The 24437-nt window shown below is 45.7% G+C and overlaps 1 protein-coding gene across 2 annotated transcripts in view; it reads left to right on the top strand.

Annotated features, from left to right (window-relative positions):
• The window catches only part of LOC139278737 (cyclic nucleotide-gated channel beta-1-like), a 320039-nt gene that overhangs the window by 17474 nt on the left and 278128 nt on the right, over positions 1-24437 (top strand). For both annotated transcript variants that reach the window (XM_070897829.1, XM_070897830.1), the window contains 4 exons: positions 8813-9021; positions 10431-10481; positions 16405-16491; positions 18891-18955. In XM_070897829.1, coding sequence (XP_070753930.1) covers positions 8813-9021; positions 10431-10481; positions 16405-16491; positions 18891-18955 — 412 coding nt within the window. The remainder of the gene's footprint in view (positions 1-8812; positions 9022-10430; positions 10482-16404; positions 16492-18890; positions 18956-24437) is intronic.

The raw sequence follows: 24437 nt of genomic DNA, 5'->3' as shown, positions 1-24437 counted from the left end.
CAAGGCCCAAAAGAGTGCTGAGAAATAGTTGCTTTTTCAGGAGCTAAGAGAAGGAAATGGGCACGTCGGATGCCATTTTGAACTTTGGAGGAAGGGTGGAGAATTAGTTGTAAGTCATTTAGAGATTAAAATTGAAGAAAATTGTACTCAGAAATTTGGGACTGGGAATATAAATAGGTATTATCAACTTATTTATGCTAAATAGATCTCATATATTGGAATTATTTTGTAAATAGGTTTTACATAGTGAAGTTATGTAATAATATTGTTGAGGCCTATCAAACTGACTGGTATACAGCTTAGAGAGTACAGAGAGGGCAGCCTACAGTGATTAGAGAGTATAGAGTAGAGAGATTATTAAAATAAGTGAAAGTAATTATCAATAGTGATGGGGCCTATGCTTTCCCTGCCTTTAATTGCAACTGCTCACACACTGGTTACTGAAAGGATCAATCGAAGAGGTGGCACAGTAATGCGTGGATGGAGACGAAGACAGAGGAGAGACCGTATAGCCAACGAAGGTACTTGGAGAAGCAATCCTACCTGAACTTGTCTGAAAATGCTTGTCTTAGGAGGCTGCGATTCCGGAAGGAGGTCATTTATGAGATATATCAACTCGTCAAGGATGATCTGCAGCCTTCCAGCACTATCAGAACCGCACTGTCTGTTGAGGTGAAGGTTACTGCTGCCCTAGCCTTCTACGCATCGGGATCTTTTCAGGCTTCAGCTGGCGACATCTGCCATATCTCTCAGCACCCTACACACTGCTGCATTCGACAGGTGACTGAAGCCCTTTACGCTCGCAGGATGGACTTCATAAGCTTCCCAATGACCAGGGAGGCACAGACCGAGAGGGCATTGGGTTTCTCAAGAATAGCAGACTTCCCCAAGGTGCAGGGAGCAATAGACTGCACGCACATTGCCTGAAAGCACCCTTAAAGAACGCGGAGGTGTTTCGTAACAGAAAGGGGTTCCACTCACTAAATGTGCAGCTTGTTGTCGACCACAATCAAACAATTATGATAGTAAATGCTACATTTCCTGGCAGCATCCATGATGCGCACATCTTGCGTGAAAGTGCTATCCCTGACCTGTTTGCCAATCAGCCAGAAGGTCACGGTTGGATGCTGGGGGATAAAGGATATGTCCTTGCCAGTTGGCTCATGACCCCTCTGCGTAATCCTGTCACTGAAGCACAGAAACGGTATAATGAAAGTCACATAGCGACTCATAACATCGTTGAAAAGACAAGTGGAGTCCTAAAGCAGCGCTTCAGATGCCTGGATCATTCCGGAGGCAGCCTCCAGTACCACCCTGATCAGGTAGCAGAGTTTATTGTGGTGTGTTGCATGCTGCATAACCTAACTATAAAGAGAGGACAGATAATGCCAGATCATGCTGCAGGTCCACCTCCAGAAGGAGATGAGACAGAAGAGGCAGCCGGTGAGGATGAAGAGGAGGAACAGGCGGGAGAGGACTCGGGCGAGGACATGGGGAGCTTAATCAGCATGACGATCTAGCACTGGTACCAGTACACCTTTCCCGAAGACCAGTAGCCAATGGCAGTTACACGGCTGCTAAGCTTTTGCGTCAGCAGCTCATTAATGAACGCTTCGCATGAACTATTGTTGTTGATATTCAAACATTCAATTACAGTTACGGTTAATCAAAAGTTTCATTTCTGTGGGGAAACAGAATAAACAAACAAGTATGCGTGAAAAACTGTACGTTGTAAAACTTATGTAACTAAGAAAAAAGGTACAAAAGTTGTAGAAATTTTTTTTTATTAAGAAACAAAATTTTTTTTAAGAACTAATGAACAACACCCTCCCTCCAACCCTCCACCCCCAGCACCAACCCACCCTTCCCTCAAATCCCCAAAACGTTAGAAGAAGAAGAAATTGAACATTTAAGTATTAATAACAAGTGGCCATTTAAGTAATGATAACAAATGATCATTTAAGTGTTGATAACAAGTGACCATTTAAGTAATAATAACAAGTGACCATTTAAGTAATAATACCAAGTGAACTTCTAAGTAATGATAGCTAGTAGAGTGGACAAGGGAGAACCAGTGGATGTGGTGTATTTGGACTTTCAAAAGGCTTTTGACAAGGTCCCACACAAGAGATTGGTGTGCAAAATTAAAGCACATGGTATTGGGGGTAATATACTGATGTGGATAGAGAACTGGTTGGCAGACAGGAAGCAGAGAGTCGGGATAAACAGGTCTCGCTCCAGGTTGTGGAGAACTGGCTCCAATTGGCTGAGAAACCCGCGGGCCCCTGGACAAGGTCGCGACCGTCTCCCTGCACAGGGATAGTAAGCTCTCTGCCTGGTCCATCGTGGCAGGCAAGTGCATATCACGCTGACTGGACCACTGTGGGGTCGGTGTCTGCAATGTCACGTGCCTTGGAGTCACCACCGGCACACCGCTTGGTCCCGGTGCCTCATCTATCTCAAAAGAGATGGCTGCAGGTTGTTTTCCCCCCACAAAACAAATCTCCTGTTCTTCCGTCTCTTCCTCCTCCTCCTCCTCCTGCTCACACACAGCAACAGCAGGAGTTTGCACTGGCTCCTCCTCTGGCTCTTCCTCCTGGGAGGTTCCTGAATGGTCAGTGGACGGACTCCACTAATACTTGTTGACCTTTGAAAGTCAAATGGAAGTTATAAATAATGTTTAACAATTCAAATCAATTCATCTCAATTTTTCAAGAACTCAAAACATTACCATTAGCCTATATGCACAAGCACTCACCAGGCCTAACATGACCTCATTTGAAGATCAATAGTACATCTCAATAGTATAACTCAATAATATATCAAATTAAAGTATCATTGCATAGGATTACCCGTGTAACAAATATTTACTATTGATTCGCACATTGCACAATGCACAGTTCTCATTACTCACGTGACTCTAGGCTGGGTTCGGCCACACCATGGGTGTGACTGAACGGCTTTCTGGCCCCACCAAGGCCACTGCAAGCTCTTCGTAGGTGGTGAGCGACCGCAGCATGGCAAAGCCCTCGCCCGTCCTGCGTTGCTCTCGCTGGTTGATAGATATTTTCTTCTGTAATAGATAAGGTAACATTGCACGGCATAAGCAAATGGATTTGGCAATAAACATTTAAGACTGACAGATTTATAAGTTCAATTACAAGTTTGCACTACATTGCATAGGAATAAGATATTTCATACTGTAACATTCAAATTTATGTTGTGGTGCATAAATGTAATCATAATTTAATCCTAATTTAGATATTTAGTTATGCTTAAAGATTACGAGATAACATTGCAGATTCTAATTAGAATTTCCATACATCATTAAATAATAAATATGGATGATTTCAAATATAAATTTCAATTTACTCTTGCAGCCGCCAGTAGACTGTTCCATCTTTTGCGGCACTGGTCCGGTGTCTGCGCTTCATTAGATGTCGACGCGACCACGTCAGCAATCTCTGCCCAAATCCTCCGATATGCACGGGGTGGAGGTTTCCCATGCCCACCCCGTGTCAGATCCTCCCACCTCACGCTTACACTGTTAACTAGGGTCTCATTGGCCTCCTTGCTGAAGGGCTTGGCCCTTCGCCTCTCTACAGATCCCTCCATTCTTTAAATTGATATGAATTAAGGCTTTGTCAAAATACCTGCTTCCTTTCTCCTCTCTCTCTCTCTCTCTCCCAGACCCACACAGAGCTTCTGAGCATGTGTGAAGACCCTTGAACTCTCAAAACGCGGGAAAGGGCATCAACCTGAAAAAAACATCAACCTGCACATGCGCAGTAATGCGTTGCTAGGGAAGCTTTTTTTTCCATTCACTTCCGTTTTCTTTGGGCGATTGTGAGATCGCCGAAAAATCACATCATCTATTTGACATCGCTGGGGTAAGGCCGAATGGAAAATTGCAAAAAAAAAATGGGCCTTGAGCTGGCGATCAGCACGGGCGATACGTCCCGCATCGCTGGAACAAGGCCCATTTTTTTCGGCCTTAGCCACCAAGTGGAAAGTCTAGCCCATAGAATCATAGGGCTGGATTTTTGGTTGTCTATTGCCTCAGTGCAGCCATAATGCGAGTGTTGGAGCTTAGCGTCCGGGTGTGCAGCTTTTAGCATCCTAACAGGGGGCGCAAACCATTAGTGCCTGGCTGCTGACGATCACTCCGATCATGACGTATTCCTGGTGCAACGCGCATGCTTGCGCCCCGGTCGGTAAATTCAGTGCGTGCGCCTCATTGAGTGCCCACCAATAACAACGTCTGGAAAAACAATGGGTACAGGCTGGCAGAATCGTTAACTGGTGGCTACTTAAAGGGGTGAGGAAGCGTTGCCCTTGGAGGTCACAGGCAGTGCAACATTTCACACAGCACGGTGCGTGAGCCTCTGAGATTGCAGCAACAGACAGACATAACAGTACAGGTTGAAAACAAGCGATTTTGAAAACTTGAATGGGTGCAGTACTATGTCACGCCTTTAAGACTCGGCTTTTCGCAGGATCTGATTTGGAGTTCCGCACATGCGCAATGGGTCTGCAAAATGTACCAACCAAACTTTCATTATGGCCCCCCCTGCTCTAGTGTGCAACGGCTGATTTATCGCCCCAGTCAGCTCTTCGACCGATTCTGACGAATTTCTGGGCGGGAGACGCAAACTTTTTCAAGGCACTAAAAGTACCGCTCCGCCTGGATTAACACCACAACAGAGGTGCGACCGAAATTCTCCCCCATGGAGTTATAGAGCCATTATGGCACAGGTGGAGGCCATTCAGCCCATCAAGTACATGCCGGCTCTTTGTAGGGCAATTCAGTCAGTCCCATTTCCCCGCTCTATCCCCATAGCCCTGCAAGTTTATTTCCCTCAAGTGCCTATCCAATTTTCTTTTGAAATCATTGATCATCTCCGCTTCCACCACCCTCGTCGGCAGCGAGTTCCAGGTCATTACCATTCGCAGCACAAAAAAGTTCTTCCTCACATCTCCCCCTGTATCTCTTGCCCAAAACCTTAAATCTGTGTCCCCGAGTCCTTGTATCATCAGTTAATGGGAACAATTTTTCTTTGTCTACCCGTCATACCCAAACCCATCATAATCTTGTACACCGCTATCAAATCTCCCCTCAACCTCCTTTGCTCCAAGGAGAACAACCCCAGCTTCTCCAACCTAACCTTGTAGTTAGTCCTTCATCCCTGGAACCATTCTGGTAAATCTCTGCACCCTCTCAAGGACCTTCACATCCTTCCTAAAGTGTGGTGACCAGAACTGGACGCAATACTCCAGTTGTGACCTAACCAGAGCCTTACAAAGGTTCAGCATAACTTCCCTGCTTTTGTACTCAATACTTCTGTTTATGAAGTCCATGATCCCATATGCTTTGCTAACTACTCTCTCAATATGTCCTGCCACCTTCAAATATATATGCACATGAATTCTTCACATTCTGCTCCACCCCCCCCCCCATATCTCTTGCCCCAAATCTTAACTCTGTGTCCCCTAGTCCTTCTACCATCAGCTAATGGGAACAGCCTTTCTCTGTCTACCTTATCCAAACCCATCACATAATCTTGTACATTTCTATCAAATCTTCCCTCAACCTCCTTTGCTCCAAGGAGAACAACCCCAGCTTCTCCAGCCTAACCTTGTAGCTAGTCCCTCTGTCCCTGCACACTCTTTAGAACTGTGTCATTAGTTTATATTGTCTCTCCCTATCCCTTTTGCCAAAATGCATCACCTCACATGTCTCTATTAAATTCCATCTGCCACTTGTCTGCCCGTTCTGCCAGCCTATCCATGTCCTGTTGCAGCCGATTGGTATCATCCTCACTGTTTGCCAAACCTCCAAGTTTGGTATCATTGTCAAATTTTGAAATATTACTCTGTATTCCAATATCCAAGTCATTTACATATATATCAAAAAACAATGGTCCTAGCACTGACTCCTGGGGACCACTACTGTCCCCATCCTCCAGTCTGAAAAACAACCATTCACCATGACGCGCAGTTTTCTGTCCTTAAGCCAGTTTCTTATCCTATTCCATGAGCCTCAATATTGTTAACAGCCCTTTATGTGGCACTTTTTCAAACACTTTCTTAAAATCCATGTAGACAACATCCACTGCATTCCCTTCATCGACCTTCTCTGTTACTTCATCAAAATCAACTAATTTTTGCTATTCCCAAAAGGGAGTGTGGAGGAAACTTAACTTCATACCTAACCCGTGCTATACCTAACTGGGAATGTTTGTCACAGCAGTGGAGAAGGAACCTTACACTGCATGTGACTCATACTGTACTTACCTAGGAATGCTTGACAGGGCAGGTTATAGAGAGCTTTATTCTGTATCTAGCCTGTGCTAGTGCTAATCTGGGAATGCTTGGCATAGACACAAAGTGTTCCTTTCCAATCACTGCTATCTCACACCTTGTTGCACAAAAAAGATCCCGCCTACCCACACAAAATAAGTGTTCTTTTTTTGAAGAAGCATGCAATGAACAAACTCCCGAGGAGCGGAGGAGCTTTAATGTAGACTGAACATTGCAATCGTGAGTAGGTCTAGGCAACCTGAGTGAACCTTAGTGCATAAATTTGTCGTTACATTTTACAATTCTTCATTTCCTCTTCATCCATGTCATAGTCACTTACCATCAAAACACCACTATACCACTTCCTGGGTTTTCCCTGTTAGGGTATACACATATCTGGCCTGCACCACACTGCACACACCTGAACCACTGATGCTCCATTTTCTTCCGACTATTTTTTTCTGAGATTTTGTTTCAATTGGTGGTTTGTTTCCAGGAACAAACTTTCCATTCACAATGATGGTTTAATGCAGGTGCAGGTGCAGAGTCTCACAAAGCCACAATGATAGTGCCATCTACATAATGCATCATTCGAGAAGCGCCTCCCCCTCAGTCTCTAGCAATGCCACTCTATAACCAGCTCTGTGGAGATGAACACATTGACTAGGCTCTGGCGTACCCTCCACTTCCCTCCCGAGGGGAACGAAGTGACCTTCTCTCTGGCTGGGAATATCTGTACGGGAAAACCATAGTGGTTAAAGCACTCACTGATAAGCTTTACCAGAGAAAGAAGGTATCTACTATCTACTCCTGTCACATATTACATGCTGTATTCCACAAGACATTAGGAAAAAAGACCTACTCTGGGGCAGATAATGAGAGGAGCTGAACCATATTATAGTGGGTCTCTCCAGTGCAGCAGTGTCTTGGCCCCAGTATTTATATTGAAGTTTTAGTGCCTGTGTAAACACACTCGGTACGTAGATCAGCTGCTGCATGCAGATTCAACAGGCGGATATCCACGCAGGTCGAACTAGGATGTACCCCAGACAGTGCTGGTGTGCAGCCTGCCATTGTAGTGCTGATTGTACATGTATCATTCTAAGCACACATAAATATCCTAATATTGACTGCAGAGTGGTCCTCAGATTTCACCCTTTATTCCATACAATCTGATTTCGAGCACATTTTCCATCATTAGTTACCAGTAATGAGAAAACCAATTGATTTTTTTTCTCCTTCCAAGCCTTTGAGCACTTGTAGCCAGTTGTCAGTAGTAACAAGCCCAACTGTTGACCTGTCCAACTCAGCACAGACTAATAATCCCGCTTGCCCAGATGGCTGTGTTCCACCCAGGGCAGTGCATTTACTCATTGAGGGAGACCAACCATCTAGCTAACTACTTAACCAAAACTAGTCTGTGTGTCATCCCTAAATTCTGACCCCACCCCCACCCCTACTCACTGCAGAGCTGCTTAGAGAGCTGGCCTTATTCCAATCTTGCCTCTATGTTGATAGCTAAACAAGTCTCGATAGTTCATTCTATTCCAGCAACAAGATTCACTAAAGAGTATAATCAAATTTCCACTCTTAAGAATTCTGCAGTCTGCCTACAGAATCTGTAAGCTTTCATTTCAAACTTGTATGGCCTGCTATTCTACCAGTGGCATTGCCCTGCAGTTCTGGTTACTGAGCTCCATATCCACTTGCTTATCTTCTTGGGATTGAGGCCTGTGACCTGAAATGGGTTTGGATAGGAGGCATTCCTTCATTGGTGAGCTCCTGTCTGCCAGGTAAGTGTTCATCTGCTGGCGATGTGTTAGGTTGCGTTTGTGTAAATGTCACATCTCCTGTGTTGATGTTCGAACTAGTGAGCTGGCTGTAGAGGTGCTTACACTAATGTTAATGGTAGTGGTGCTCATACTAGTACTGCTGATATTTAATACTGATGGCCTTGGTGCTTGCTGGTACGGTCTTTGTAGACCAATTAATCCAGGTTCGTCTGCGGAGAAAAGAAAGATATTGTCAGGCAGTGCCATATCATCCTCATATCCATTAAATATCATAGCCAGAGATGTTAATTGACATGTTTCTGTATCAAATAATGAATTTGGGGTAGATTCTGTACTGTATTGACTTTATTTCCAAAGCACTTGGCAGTATCATGCTAAAGATTACCTACTTCCATCTCTGTAACATCACCCGTCTGTGCCCCTGTACCACACACAAATGCTAATTGTAGTGACATGTCCTCCTTACTGTGGTAGTTACACTGCATACTGTTAATGTGCTGTGATTGGATGCCCTCTTTTACTGTTGCTGGTTAGTTAAAATGTAACTTGTCAGAAATGCCAATCTTGGTTTAGTTGGCTAACTGAGCACAGTGATTAAGGTTGCTCTGTTACTTTATATTACCATGTCTTCAGTTGTGATTGGGTTTCACTGTTAGTTATACTGTATAATACAGTATTAAGTCTATATGTAACACAGTTATTGTTGTCTCCCATAATAGATCCATTGTATGTGCTGTGGTTGGCCATCGTGGTGTTTGCTTGGAATTGGAATGTCTGGTTAATCCCTGTGCGTTGTACCTTTCCCTACCAAACACCCGATAACATCCACCTGTGGCTGTTGATGGATTATTTTTGTGATCTGATTTACGTGGTGGACATGGCTGTTTTCCAGTCCCGTCTCCAGTTCGTACAAGGAGGAGACATTATAGTGAGTAGTCATTTCAATTTCTTCCTCAGTAAACAATAACATTTGTTCATACAGTCTGTCCTCTCTGTCATTAATAGTTCTTAGCTTCTCTCATCAGCAGCCTCGGCCCAGTTTACCGTGGTTCTTAGTTCTGTACCACACTGCGTTGTATCCAACACTTGAACAAATGGCAATGTGTCTTCCTTTCAGGTAGCAATGACCAGAAGCAACTCCTAAATATAAATTCCAGTCTCACGATCAATCCATTCATTATGGATTTTATTTTAATTTATCGGGTACATTTTCACTTTGTCAGGTGGACAACGGGTTTTACATCCCACCCGATATTCGTTTCCATTGGCTTGTCGGACGGGGCGTAATGAGTGGTCGGGCCATTATAGCCTGTTTTCCACCTGGACGTAAAATTGAAAATTCATTATTATCCACACATATTAAAACTCCTTTGAAATACAACAGGCAGATGCAAAGCCGGTGTTAATGTCTGGTGTAAGTTGTCCTTTATTAATGACCATATCTTTCCATTTCAGGAAATGTTCATATTTTTAATCGTATTGGGCTTTGGAAACAGTTAATTTTTTTAACGCTGAGGCCTCTCTGATATGAGTTTTGTGGCTGCCCAAATCTGGTTCTTTTCTATTGGTGGAGCCATAAGGCTCTCGAATTGAGGGATTCTGAATTAAAATGACTGAATTATCTGACATTGAACATAACAGGCTCAAAACATAGGGCTGAGAGCTACATCTCAACTGCTCCAAAATGGAATCTGCCTTCCAGCCCAGTTCGATTCTGATCTACTTCACACATCCCTGTCCCTTGATAAATTGGCGGCATGAGGAAATGAGTAACTCTCGCAGCACAATTGGCCTTCGGTTGAGAAGGTCATGAGGCAGGTATCTCCAATTTGAGCTGGACCCTCTTCAGAGGGTCAATGAAACCTGTGCAGAAGCATTTCCTAAAAAATCTGGGATGACAAAATTATATAACAACCCAGAAGTTGGTGGTGAGTTGCTCAATGTGGGACCTCGACACTGGGCACCAATGAGCTGATCTTAAACCATTTCAGTATTTTTTTAATGCTGCTGGAGCATAATGCATGGCATGCTGAGAACACTGTTGGGGAGAAGTGTGTGTATGGGGGGAGTGGAAAGACAGGCACCAGCAAACATGAATGGCTGGTGGCTGCCCAAACATTGCCACCATTATTTTTATGTAATAAAGACTTAAATCCCTCTTAGAAACTGTTGAAGACCAAGAACATGGGGGTGGGGTGGAATGGAAAACCTGCCTCTAAACTTAACATCTTGTACATGGGCCACTCCTTCAGTGCCTGGGCACCACTAGGCTCCATGTAATTAAATGAAGCCCCATTCTTTGGGATGTTAGTGTAACTTTGTGCTTCTGTATTTCAGACAGAGAAGAAGCCTATGAGAAAAAATTACATGACCACCCCGAAATTCAAGGTGAGTTTTTCCACTCATGAGACTGAATGGGCCTCACTGTGCAGTCATTGAATCAGTCGCTTCAAATACTGCGCGTTACTTTACTGATAAATAACTCTTTCCAGGTGTTTGCCTGGAGGCGGCATCCATAGGCACTGAAAATAGCAGAGATTCATTTGGGGAAGCTAGATAAACACATGAGGGAGAAAGGAATAGAAGGTTATACTGATAGGGTTAGCTGAAGTAGGGTGGGAGGAGGCTCGCGCGGATCATAAACACCGGCATAGACCAGCTGGACCGAATGGCCTGTTTCTATGTCGTACAATTGATGTAATCCTATGTAATTCCATCAGAGATTACAGCTGCTCACAAGCACACCGTGATCACATGAAGAATTTCCCACGGCCTCCCCGCCAGTTTCTTGGCCGTATTTGTGCGGACGGATGCAGAAAGTGCCCATTATGCCTGACTCCCTGCCCGTTTCTGCACCCAGCGTAACTTCCGGTGTCATCTCTGCTGTGCACCAGAAGCCCCCCCCCCCCCCGCCCCCTACCACCGTCCAATACAGCCGGGGGATATTTAAATACAGCAGTAACAACAGAGTGACGTCGTAAGTCACGTTTTCTGTCGTCGTCTCAGTAATGAAGATGCTTGTCACATCAGCATTCAACAACAACGTGTATTTATATAGCGCCTTTAACGTAGCGAAACATCCCAAGACGCTTCACAGGAGCGTTATGAGATTTGGAAACGTTTGCCATTCACGAGGCTGGCCCCAGGAAATTCACCAGGGACATGCTAGCTCAGTTGGTGGGTGTAAGACTTGCTTTGCCACACTTCACTCCAAGAACAGGAGGAGGCCATTCAGCCCCTCGAGCCTGTTCCGCTATTCAGTTAGATCATGGCTGAACCTCAACTCCATTTACCTGCCATTGATCCATATCTCTACATAACCCTTACCTAACAAAAAAACTAATGAGCTCAGTCTTGAAAATGTCAATTGACCCAGCATTCACAGCCTTTTGAGGAAGAGAATGCCATATTTCCACTGCCTGATTATACTCGGCCTTACTCTGATTTTAAGGTTGTGCTCCCTGGTTCTTTAGTTGCTTCCATCATAAGTTGCTTGCTTTGTGCTGTCATCTGCCAACAGCTAGAACAAACATAGCGAGGAGGAATAGAGTTCAGAAGAGGAACATAAAATAAAAAATAGGAGCAGGAGTTGGCCTTACGGCCCCTTGAGCCTGCTCCGCCATTCAATAGATCATGGCTGATCTGATCCTGGCCTCAACTCCACTTCCCTGCCCACTCCCCATAATACTTGACTCCCCTATAGTTCAAAGATCTGTCTATCTCAGCCTTGAATATATTCAATGACCCAGCCTCCACAGCTCTCTGGGGCAGAGAATTCCAAAGATTCACGACCCTCTGAGAGAAGAAATTCCTCCTCATCTCCATCTTAAATGGGCGACCCCTTATTCTGAAACTATGCCCCCTAGTTCTAGATTCCCTCACAAGGAGAAACATCCTCTCTGCATCTACCCTGTCAAGACCCCTCAGAATCTTATATGTTTCAATAAGATCATCTCTCATTCTTCTAAACTCCAATTAGTAGAGGCTCAACCTGCTCAACCTTTTGTCATGAGACAATCCCTTCATCCCAGGAATCAGCCTAGTGAACCTTATCTGAACTGCCTCCAATGCAAGTATAACCCTCCTTAAATAAGGAACCAAAACTGTATGCAGTACTCTAGGTGTGGTCTCACAGTTGTAGCAAGATATACTCTATCCCCCTTGCAATAAAGGCCATAGTTCTATTTGCTTCCCTAATTACTAGCTGTACCTTTATGTACGAGGACACCCAGATCCCTCTGCACTGCAGCATTCTGTAGTCTCTTCCATTTAAATAATATTTTGATTTTCTATTCTTCCTACCAAAGTGGATAAACTTACATTTTCACACATTATACTCCATCTGCCAAACTTTTTCCCACTCACTTAACATATCTATATCCTGTGCAGATTCATTGTGTCCTCCTTGCTTTCCCTCGATCTTTGTATCGACAGCAAATTTGGCTACAATACACTGGTCGCTTCATCCAAGTCATTAATATAGATTGTAAATAGTTGATGACCCAACACTGATCCCTGTGGCACCTCACTAGTTACCGTTTGCCAACTGGAAAATGACCCATTTATCCCGACTCTCTGTTCTTTGTTATTTAGCCATTCCCCTAACCAAGCTAAAAAAAATATCCCCAACAATATGAGCTCTTATTTTGTGTAGTAACCTTTTATGTGGCACCTTATTGAATGCCTTTTGGAAATCCAAATACACTACATCTACTGGTTCCCCTTTATCCACCCTGCTCATTACATCCTCAAAGAACTCTAATAAATTTGTCAAACACGATTTCCATTTCATAAAACCAGGCCGACACTGCTTGATTGTTTTATGTCCTGCTACTACTTCCTTAAAAATAGATTGCAGCATTTTCCCAATGACAGATGTTAGGCTAACTGGTATATAGTTTCCTGCTTTGGGCCCAAGTTTCGAGCCGCGCCTAGAACGGCACAGTCCTGACCTGGACGCCCGTTTTTCGCCCCACAAAGTAAGCCTAACAAAAACCTCCAGATTCTCCACCTCCCTGCAGGTCCTCTGGCCCTCGGCGCAGCGCAGCAGGAGCTGTAGGGGGCGGAGCCAGGTCCCTGCGCTGAAACCAGTGCCGGGACCTCTGCACATGCGCGCTACAGTGGGCGCACAAGTACAGTAGCTCCAGGCGCTTGAAACTGTATGGGAGGAGCCCGAAGCACGCAGCCCCTAGCCCTGGCCGAATGGCCTCACTGGAGCTGCGTGAATAAGGCTCCTCCCATGGCCAGCTCCTGCTTCCTCCCGACCTGACTCGACTCCCGCTTCCCGCCTCCGGACTGGACCCGACACACCCGCCCCCCCCCCCACCCCCTCCCGCCCCCGGACCCGACCCGACACCCGCTTCCCCCCCCTCCCCGCCCCCGGACCGGACCCGACACCCGCTCCCCCCTCCCCCCCGCCTCCGCCTCCGGACCCGACTCCCGCTCCCCGCCCCTGCTCCCGGACTGGACCTGACCTCCCTCCCCCCGACCTGACCTCCCTCTCCCTCCCTCCCTCCCCCCCACCCGAACCGAACCACCACCCCCCTGACCCGACCCAATGCCACCTACCTGTAAATCTGGTGCTGGGGACGGTCCCTGCCCGAAGTCTCGGGCCCGGCCCGTTCAGCCTCCCTCCCGCTTCTCCTTCCCCCCCACCCCCCCCCAATCTCCTTCCCCCCCCAATCTCCTTTCCCCACCAATCTCCTTCCCCCACCCCAATCTCCTTCCCCCCCCAATCTCCTTCTCCCCCCCAATCTCCTTCCCCCCCCAATCTCCTTTCCCCCATCTTCTTTCTCCCCTTCTCCCCTTTATCCCCTTCTCCCCCCCTTCTCCCCCATCCCTCCTCCTTCTCCCCCATCCCTCCCCCTTCTCCCCCTTCCCTCCCTCTGCTCCCCCCCTCTCTCCCTCTACCCTCCTCCTCCCCCTCCCCTCGCTGTCAGAAACACAGACACTGACAGACAGAGAATGAGAGACACACAGACAGACAGAGAGATAGAGACACTGACAGAGACACACTGAGGGGGGCATCCCAGCACGCTGTTGGAGGGCTCCCGGTGCTGCAGTCGGTAAGTAGAAAATGTTTTATTTATTGATTAAAAAAAAAATTATTTCTTATTAATTTTTTTTGATTGATTTATTGGTTGCTTTATTGATGTATTTATCATTTATTATTGATGATGGCTCTTTATTTGTAAAACTGAAGTGTTTAATGTTTGTAAACTTCCCTTTAAACATCCCCCCCACCATTCCCTACGCCTGATTTGTAACCTACGCCTGATTTTCTAAAGTGTAGACAAGGTTTTTTCGAGCGTACAAAAATCTTCACTTACTCCATTCTAAGTTAGTGTGGAGTAAGTTTTCACTGACGAAACTTTGAAAACAGGCGTAAGTGGACGGACACGCCCCCCTTTGAAAAAAAATTCTGTTCCAAGGTGAAACTGTTCTAACTGACTAGAACTGGAGCAAACTAAATGACGAGAATTCCGATTTCTAAGATACTCCATTCTACACCAGTTGCTCCTAAAAATCAGGAGCAAATCAAGTGGAAACTTGCCGCCTTTCTGTCTCCATCCTTTCTTGAATAAGGGCGTTACATTTGCGGTTTTCCAATATGCTAGGACCTTTCCAGAATCTAGGGAATTTTGGAAGATTACAACTAATGCATCCACTATATTTGCAGCTACTTCTTGTAAGACCCCAGGATGCAGGCCATCAGGTCCAGGGGACTTGTCAGCCTTTAGTCCCATTAGTTTGCCTAGTACATTCTCTCTAGTGATAGTGATTGTTTTAATTCACTTCCTCACTTTTGCCCTCTGATTTTCTACTATTATTGGGATGCTTTTAGTGTCTTCTAAAAAGAAAAAAAAGTTTGGATTTATATAGTGCCTTTCACGATCACCAGACGTCTCAAAATGCTTTACAGCCAATGAAGTACTTTTGAAGTGTAGTCACTGTTGTAATGTAGGAAACGCGACAGCCAATTTGCACACAAGCAAGCTCCCACAAACAGCAATGTGATAATGACCAGATAATCTGTTTTTTTTGTTATGTTGAAGGAGGATAAATATCGGCCAGGACACCAGGGATAACTCCCGCTGCTCTTCTTCGAAATAATGCCATGAGACAAGATGGGCCCTCGGTTTAACATCTCATCTGAAAGATGACACCTCCGACACTGCAGTTTTCCTTCAGAACTGCACTGAAGTGTCAGCCTAGATTTTTTTTGTGCTCAAGACCCTGGAGTGGGATTTGAACCCATAACCTTCTGACTCAGAGGCGAGGGTGCTTCACACTGAGCCACAGCTGACACTGTCTACCGTGAAGACACATACAAAATATTTGTTCAACGTCTCTGCCATTTCCTTGTTCCCCATTATTAATTCCCCACTCTCATCCTCTAAGAGACCAACATTTACTTTAGCTACTCTCTTCCTTTTTATGTACTATGAACTGTAATATTTGGTGAGAAAATATGAACTGAGGTGTATAATCTTATTTTCATTGTTTCACTATGTTGTGTGCGTGTGTGTGTGACAGTAAAATCACTCCTCCCTTGGGAAATGACTGCCGTTAATTTTGAATGATAAGGGAGTAAAGGGTTGTGGGAAATGGGCAGGCAAGTGGAGTTGAGGCCAAGATCAGATCAGCCATGATCTTATTGAATGGCGGAGCAGGCTCAAGGGGCCAAATGGCCTACTCCTGCCCCTATTTCTTAGTTCTTATGTTCTTATGTTAACTTACAGAAGTGATTATATTAACAGCACGGGGCCCATCTCTGTAGCAGTGTCGGGCTCAGCCTCCAGTTCCTATTCAGAATCCAACTGAACAGCCAGTTCATTAGCAGTGGCCCTTCAATCCGTTCTGGAACCAGTTCTTCGTACAGAGATAAAAGATTAGTGAGAAATTTGATGGGTTATGCACCTCGGGCATTCTTCACCCTCATATTAATCCACCCGCCCCACCCCCACACCTCCAGTGATCTTACTAATTAATTAATTTTTCCTCGTCTAACATTCCTCACCTGATCACGAGAGAGGTATGAGTTGTTGATCACTACAGCACACTCTCATTCATTCAGTGAGTTGTAGTAGTCCTCAGCAGGTCTATAGTTGGGTGGAGAATTACCTTACTCCCCACTTTATAAGTGTCACTAGCTGAGTGATCAAATCGCATTGAACTACACATCGGGAACAAGCCATGCCCCTGATGAAGTTTGATGTGTGGGAGGGAGAGAGAAATCTTCAAAAATGGCAAGGAGAAAATAAAGGAGGAAAAATTAATCTAAATGTAAGCTTTCTGATTCTGTTTCCAGATGGACTTAGTGTCTCTTTTGCCCTTGGATGTTTTGTACATTAAATTAGGTTTCAGACCTGTACTGAGGGTGCCACGCCTCCTGAAGGTGAGTTTGCTTGATGTTTTCTCCCCTTATTGAAGCTTTATTCAGACTATATAACCGCCAGGTCCAATATCGCCATAGGCACAGATTATAAAGAACAGTAACTCGTGGTAGAAAAGTATCATCTGTGCTTGAATACATGCAGTAGTCAATCAGAAATAAATAATTAGAAAGATAGAACTTGCATTTATAGAAAGAACTTGCCTTGCACAACCTCAGGACATTCCAAAGTGCTTTACAGCCAATTAAGTACTTTTGAAGTGCAGTTACTGTCATAATGTAGGAAATTGGGCAGTTAATTTGGGCACAACAAGGTCTCACAACAATGTGATAATGACCAGATAATCTGCATTATTTACGTAGTTTGAGGGATAAATATTGGCCAGGTATTAGGGAGAACTCGGGCTCCGTGGTACAGGCAGAAATCTTTCCACAGCCCGACAGATATATTACATTAGAATCATAGGCAGGTAGATTGGGGCTTGTCCATTTCACAGGTGCTACATGGCTGCCTAAGGTCCCAAATTGGCAGCAGGAAGCACATGCACTCTGGCGACTGGAAGTGCACTGCCCACCAATTGGAGAAGGACAAACAAGAAGCTTTCTTTACACACACCTGAAGCAGGCTTTAGGCCCTTAGAATATGCAAAGAAAGGGCCTAACGTCTGCTTCAGGTCCCTCCTCCAACATTGGTTTGCCTCAGGGAAAAACAGCCTTAAATATCAAATGCATAAAAACAAGTAACTACTTGCAACAATTGCCACCTCTCCCGGTCCCGAGCTCCCTGAGCTTCTGGCACTGGCCTCGACCTCCTTGGTCTGTCTGTCCCCGGCTACATCCTCCGACCTCCAGGTCCTCCCCCTGATCCTCCTCCCCTCCAACAATAACCTCCCTCCTTACCGCACGACACTGTTCGAAGTCCCCGACCCCTGTGATTGTCCAAAGACCCCGACCCCTCCCGACCCCGTGACACTGTCCAAAGTCCATGACCCCTCCTGACCCCGCGACACTGTCCAAAGTCTATGACCCCTCCTGACCCCGCGACCCTGTCCAAAGTCCACGACCTCTCCTGACCCCGCGACACTGTCCAAAGTCCACGACCCCTCCCGACCCTGCGACACTATCCAACGTCCCCGACCCCTCCTGATCCCTGTGACTCTGTCTGAAGACCCCGACCCCTCCCGACCACTGTGGCACTATCCAAATCCCCGACCCCTCCCGCCCCCGTGACACTGTCCAAAGTCCACGACCCCTCCTGACCCCGCGACACTATCCAACATCCCTGACCCCTCCCGATCCCTGTGACTCTGTCTGAAGACCCCGACCCCTCCTGACCCCTGTGACACTATCCAAAGTCCCCGACCCCTCCCGACCCCGTGACACTGTCTGAAGACTCCGACCCCTCCCGACCCCGTGAAACTGTCTGAAGACCCCGACCCCGTGACACTGTCTGAAGATCCCAACCCTTCCTGACCCTGTGACACTGTCTGAAGATCCCGACCCCTCCCGACCCCGTGACACTGTCTGAAGATCCCGACCCCTCCCGACCCCGTGACACTATTCAAAGTCCCCGATCCCTCCCGACCCTGGGACACTGTCCAAAGTCCACGACCCCTCCTGACCCCTGTGACACTGTCTGAAGACCCCGACCCCTCCTGACCCGACGACACTATCCAAAGCCCCCGACCCCTCCTGACCCCTGTGACACTGTCTGAAGACCCTGACCCTTCCTGACCCTGTGACACCAAAGGCTTTACTAACTTGGAGCACTTAACTCATTCTCCTACTTCCCACAGCACTGTCTTCATTATAATGACGTCTGAAGCTCAATATCCAGGGCTCCTCGGATCTCACCATTTATAATAACCCTGGCACTCAAAACTGCACGCCCCCGAATTTAACCCTGATAAAATGTTATAGCACAATAGGAAGTCATTTGGCCCATCGTCCCTGTGCCAGCTCTTTGAAAAAGCTTTCCAATTAGTCCCATGCCCCTGCTCTTTCTCCCATTACCCTGCAAATTTTTCCCTTTCAAAAATTTGTCCAATTCCCTTTTGAAAGTTCCTTTGAATCTGCTTCCACCGCCCTTTCAGGCAGTGCGTTCCAGATCACCACTACTCGATAATAATTAGGCTGACGTGGAAGATTTGCCAACATTAGTGGTGGTTAAGCTGGGTGGGTATGAAATCTGCCATGCTGATTGTGTGTCAGCTATTGCAAGAGTCTGAATTATATTTTATTTAATGCGTTATCAGTCGATGTCATGATAATTACGGTATTGGGTACTGAGTTAGTTCTGTAATGACACGATGTTACTTTTTTTGAGTTAACATTACACTTGTTACAATGTGGTGTATGCAGTGATATAACTGAATTAATGTTTCATTAATCTTTTGTAACAGTACACGACCTTTCTTGAATTTAATGACCGACTGGAAGCTATAATGAGCAAGGCCTATATCTACAGGTGCGTCTCACTGATTGTAATGTTTAACAGATATATTCCAGGTCTCAGTAATATCCTGTGTAACAGAGTGACACTCAGATACGCTATCTCGTGTCACACAGATAATACCCTCTGGGAAACAGTGACAGCCACACTGTCCTCTTTAAATACAGTGTACCCAGGAGCTGTCGACATTAAACATAGTGATATCCAGGTACTGTCCCCTTTAAACACAGTGATACCAAGGCATTGTCCCCTTTAAACACAGAGTTACCCAGGCATTGTCCCCATTAAACATAGTGATACCCAGGCACTGTTCCCTTTAAACACAGTGATACCCAGGCACTATCCCCTTTAAACACAATGATACCCGGGCACTGTCCCCTTTAAACATAGTGATATCCAGGTATTGCCCCCTTTAAACATAGTGATACCCAGGCACTGTCCCCTTTAAACTCAGTGATACGCAGGCATTGTCCCCTTTAAACATAGTGATATCCAGGCATTGTACCCTTTAAACACGGTGATACCCAGACACTGTCCCCTTTAAACACAATGACACCAAGGAACTGTCCCCTTTTAACACAATGATACCCAAGCATTGTCCTCTTTAAAAATAGTGATACCCAGACACTGTCCCCTTTAAACACAGTGTTACCCAGGCACTGTCCCCTTTAAACACAGTGTTACCCAGGCACGATCCCCTTTAAACACAGTGTACTCAGGCATTGTCCCCTTTAAACACAGTGATACCCAGGCACTGTCCCCTTTAAACACAGCGATACCCAGACACTGTCCCCTTTAAACACAATGATACCCAGGCACTGTCCCCTTTAAACACACTGATACCCAGGCACTATCCCCTTTAAACATTGTGTTAACCAGGAATTGTCCCCTTTAAACATAGTGATACCCAGGCACTGTTCCCTTTAAACACAATGTTACCCAGGCACTGTCCCCTTTAAACACAGCGATACCCAGGCACTATCCCCTTTAAGCACAGTGATACTCAGAGTATCTGGTGTTATGCTGTACCTGGGTATCACAGTGTCACTGGGTCACTGGGTCAGCCAGGGACACAATTAAAGCTTCCTCATACTGAGGGTCAGTGAGACCCAGAGACACGGGGAAATTTTAACATGGGGGAGCGGGTGGGATTGGGTGTGGGTGTGGGGGATTAAAGGGGGAAAAACTGTAAGCGTGTCGGGAAGCCGGCTCCAACTTGCCGACTTCCGGCTTTTACTGAGGCGGGATAAGGTGCGGGCAGGAAACCCGTTCCCAGGAGGCAGGTTGACATGTTAAACATGTTAATGAGGCTGGACGTCTCAGATTTAACCTGCAGTGCAGGTTTTAAGCACATAGAACATAAGAACATAAGAAATAGGAGCAGGAGAAGGCCATACAGCCCCTTGAGCCTGCTCCGCCATTTAATACGATCATGGTTAATCTGATTATGGACTCAGGTCCACTTCCGTGCCAGGTCTCCATAACCCCTTATTCCCTTGTCATTCAAGAAATTGTCTATTTCTGTCATAAATTTATTCAATGTCCCAGCTTCCACAGCTCTCTGAGGCAGCGAATTCCACAGATCCACAACCCTCTGAGAGAAGAAATTTCTCCTCATCTCAGTTTTAAATGGGCAGCCCCTTATTCTAAGATTATGCCCTCTAGTTCTAGTCTCCCCTATCAGCGGAAACATCCTCTCTGCATCCACCTTGTCAAGCCCCCTCATAATCTTATATGTTTCTATAAGATCACCTCTCATTCTTCTGAATTCCAATGAGTAGAGGCCCAACCTACTCAACCTTTCCTCATAAGTCAACCCCCTCATCTCCGGAATCAACCTTGTGAACCTTTTCTGAACTGCCTCCAAAGAAAGTATACCCTTTCGTAAATATGGAAACCAAAACTGCACGCAGTATTCAAGGTGTGGCCTCACCAATACCTTGTACAACTGTAGCAAGACTTCCCTGCTTTATACTCCATCCCCTTTGCAATAAAGGCCAAGATTCCATTGACCTTCCTGATCACTTGCTGTACCTGCATACTAACCTTTTGTGTTTCATGCACAAGTACCCCCAGGTCCCGCTGTACTGCAGCACTTTGCAATCTTTGTCCATTTAAATAATAACTTGCTCTTTGATTTTTTTCTGCTCCATCTGCCAAATTTTTGCCCACTCACTTAGCCTGTCTATGTCCTTTTGCAGATTTTGTGTGTCCTCCTCACACATTGCTTTTTCTCCCATCTTTGTATCGTCGGCAAACGTGGCTACATTATAGTCAGTCCTTTCCTCCAAGTCATTAATATAGATTGTAAATAGTTTGGGTCCCAGCACTGACCCCTGCGACACCCCACTGGTTACTGATTGCCAACCCGAGAATGAACCATTTATCGCTACTCTCTGTTTTCTGTTCGTTAGCCAATCCTCTATCCATGCTAATATATTACCCCCAACCCAGTGGTCTTTTATCTTGTGCAGTAACCTTTTATGTGGCACCTCATCAAGTGCCTTCTGGAAGTCCAAATAACTACATCCACTTGTTCCCCTTTATCCACCCTGTTCGTTACATCCTCAAAGAATGCTAGCAAATTTGTCAAACATGACTTCCCCTTCATAAATCCTTGCTGACTCTGCCTGACTGAATTTTGCTTTTCCAAATGTCCTGCTACTGCTTCTTTAATAATGGACTCCAACATCTTCCCAACCACAGATGTTAGGCTAACTGGTCTATAGTTTCCTGCTTTTTGTCTGCCTCCTTTTTAAAATAGGGGCATTACATTTGCAGTTTTCCAATCTGCTGGGACCTCCCCAGTATCCAGGAATTTTGGTAACTTACAACCAATGCATCCACTATCCCTGCCGTTACTTCTCTTAAGACCCTAGGATGCAAGCCATCAGGTCCAGGGAATTTATCCGCCTTTAGTCCCATTATCTTACTAAATAACACCTCCTTAGTGATTATGATTGTGTTAAGTTCCTCCCCTGCTATATCCCCTTGACTATCCACTGCTGGAATATTATTAGTGTCCTCTACTGTAAAGACTGATACAAAATATTTCTGGCATCTCCATGTTCCCCATTACTAATTCCGCGGTCTTATCCTCCAAGGGACCAACATTTACTCTAGCCACTCTTTTCCTTTTTATATACCTATAGAAACTCTTGCTATCTGTTTTTATATTTCGTGCTAGTTTGTCTACCTTCCCTATCTTAATCATTTTTTTAGTCATTCTTTGTTAACTTTTAAATGCTTCCCAATCTTCTGTCCTCCCACTAGTTTTGGCTGCATTATATGTCCTTGTTTTTAATTGGATACCGTCCTTTATTTCTTTAGTTAGCCACGGATGGCTATCTTTTCTCTTACGCCTTTTCCCCCTCACTGGAATATATTTTTCTTGAGAGTTGTGAAATATCACCTTAAATGTACACCATCCAACCGTCCTACACTTTAATCGATTTTCCCAGTCCACTTTAGCCAACTCTGCCCTCATACCTTCATAGTCTCCTTTATTTAAGCTTAGTACTCTGGTTAGAGATCCAACTTTCAATCATGCTATGATCACTCATTCCAAGGGAATCCTTTACTAAGAGATTGTTTATTAATCCTGTCTCATTACACAGGACCAGATCTAAGATAGCCTGCCCCCTGGTTGGTTCCGTTACATACTGCTCAAGGAACCCATCCCTTATGCACTCTATGAACTCCTCCTCAAGGCTACCCTGACCAATTTGATTTGTCCAATCAATATGGAGATTAAAATTACCTATGATTATTACTGTTCCCTTTTTACAAGCCCCCACTATTTCCTGGTTTATGCTCCGACCAACAGAGTTGCTACTATTATGGGGCCTATAGATACGCCCACCAGTAACTTTTTCCTCTTATTGTTCCTTATCTTCACCCAAACTGTTTCAACATCCTGATCATTTGAGCCAATATTGTTTCTTACTATTGCAGTGATTCCATCCTTTATCAATAGAGCTACCCCACCCCCTTTTCCTTTCTGTCTGTCCTTCCGGATTGTCAATTACCTCTGAGTATTTAATTCCCAGACCTAGTCACCTTGCAACCACGTCTCTGTAATGGCTATCATTTCATACCCATTTGTCTCAATTTGTGCCGTCAACTCATCTATTTTGTTACAAATGCTATGTGCATTTAGACATAGTACCTGTAAATTTGTTTTTTTACCCTTTTTTCCTGCTTGTTTTCCCTCTCTTTCAAATTCACTTTCTTTATTTTTGCTTTCTAGTTCCAGCTTTACTTCCCTCCCTACTGAATCTATTTTCAGATTCCCATTCCCCTGCCAAGCCAGTTTAAACCCTCCCCAACAGCATTAGCAAACCCCACTGGTTGACACTGCAGTGCAGAGCTGAGGGAGGTGCCGTCTTTCGGATGAGACATTAAACCGAGGCCCCGTCTGCGCTCTCAGGTGGACATAAAAGATCCCATGGCACTATATCGAAGAAGAGCAGGGGAGTTATCCCTGGTGTCCTGACCAATATTTATCCCTCAATCAACATAACATAAACAGAGTATCTGGTCATTATCATATTGCTGTTTGTGGGAGCTTGCTGTGCGCAAATTGGTTGCCGCGTTTCCTACATTACAACAGTGACTACACTTCAAAAATATTTCAATGGTTGTAAAGCACTTTGAGACATCCGGTGATCGTCAAAGGCGCTATATAAATACAAAGCTTTCTTTTTCTTTTTTTACTGCGACGGGTTCCTGGCAGCTGTAGAGAGGGGAGGACAGCCTGGTGGAGCAAGCCTTGTGGGCCGGGAGGAGCAGGAGTTCTTTCTTCCACCCCCCAAGCTCTCCCAACATCAGACCACCCTCCCCATACAACCTCCACAACCCCCCCCCCCCCCCTGGATTGGGGATCAAACTTCTCCCCGGGGTGATGGGTTGAACCCTCCCTGCGATCGGACCCCCGGGGTGATTGTTTGGACCCTCCTTGGGATCGGAACTCCGGGGTGATTGGTTGGACCCCCCTTGGGATCGGAACCCACCTAGGGTTATGGGGCGAACCCTCTCTGGGATGGGATCCCTGGGGTCATGGGTTGAACCCTCCCTGGGATGGGATCCCCGGGGTCATGGGTTGAACCCTCCCTGGGATCGTATCCCCTGGGTGATGGATCGGACCCTACCTGGGATCGGATCCCCCAGGATCATGGGCCAGACCAACCTGGTCCTGCAGCCTCTTCTCCAGTGATCCCCACCCGAATGAAAGCCAAGATTGTCAATCCAGCTGACGTACTGGTGGGGATCCTGTCATTGATGTAAGATGAATGCTACAGATTTAAATCTCCACAGCATGTGGGGAAACCAAGATTTCCAGACAGAATGTTAAAATTCCCCCCACAGCCACAGCTCCCATACACCAAAGACCGGTGAGAGCTAGAAGTACAATCATAGCCCCGGTAGACCAAAGAGCTCCAGGGGCGCTGTAAAAAATGCCTCGAGCTCCCACACACCAAGGGACGGTGAGTGGCAG

Source organism: Pristiophorus japonicus, chromosome 13 (genome assembly GCF_044704955.1).
Source record: "Pristiophorus japonicus isolate sPriJap1 chromosome 13, sPriJap1.hap1, whole genome shotgun sequence".
Taxonomy (NCBI): domain Eukaryota; kingdom Metazoa; phylum Chordata; class Chondrichthyes; family Pristiophoridae; genus Pristiophorus; species Pristiophorus japonicus.
Note: the sequence above shows the minus strand (reverse complement) of the source record. Positions and strands in the feature narration are given on the sequence as shown.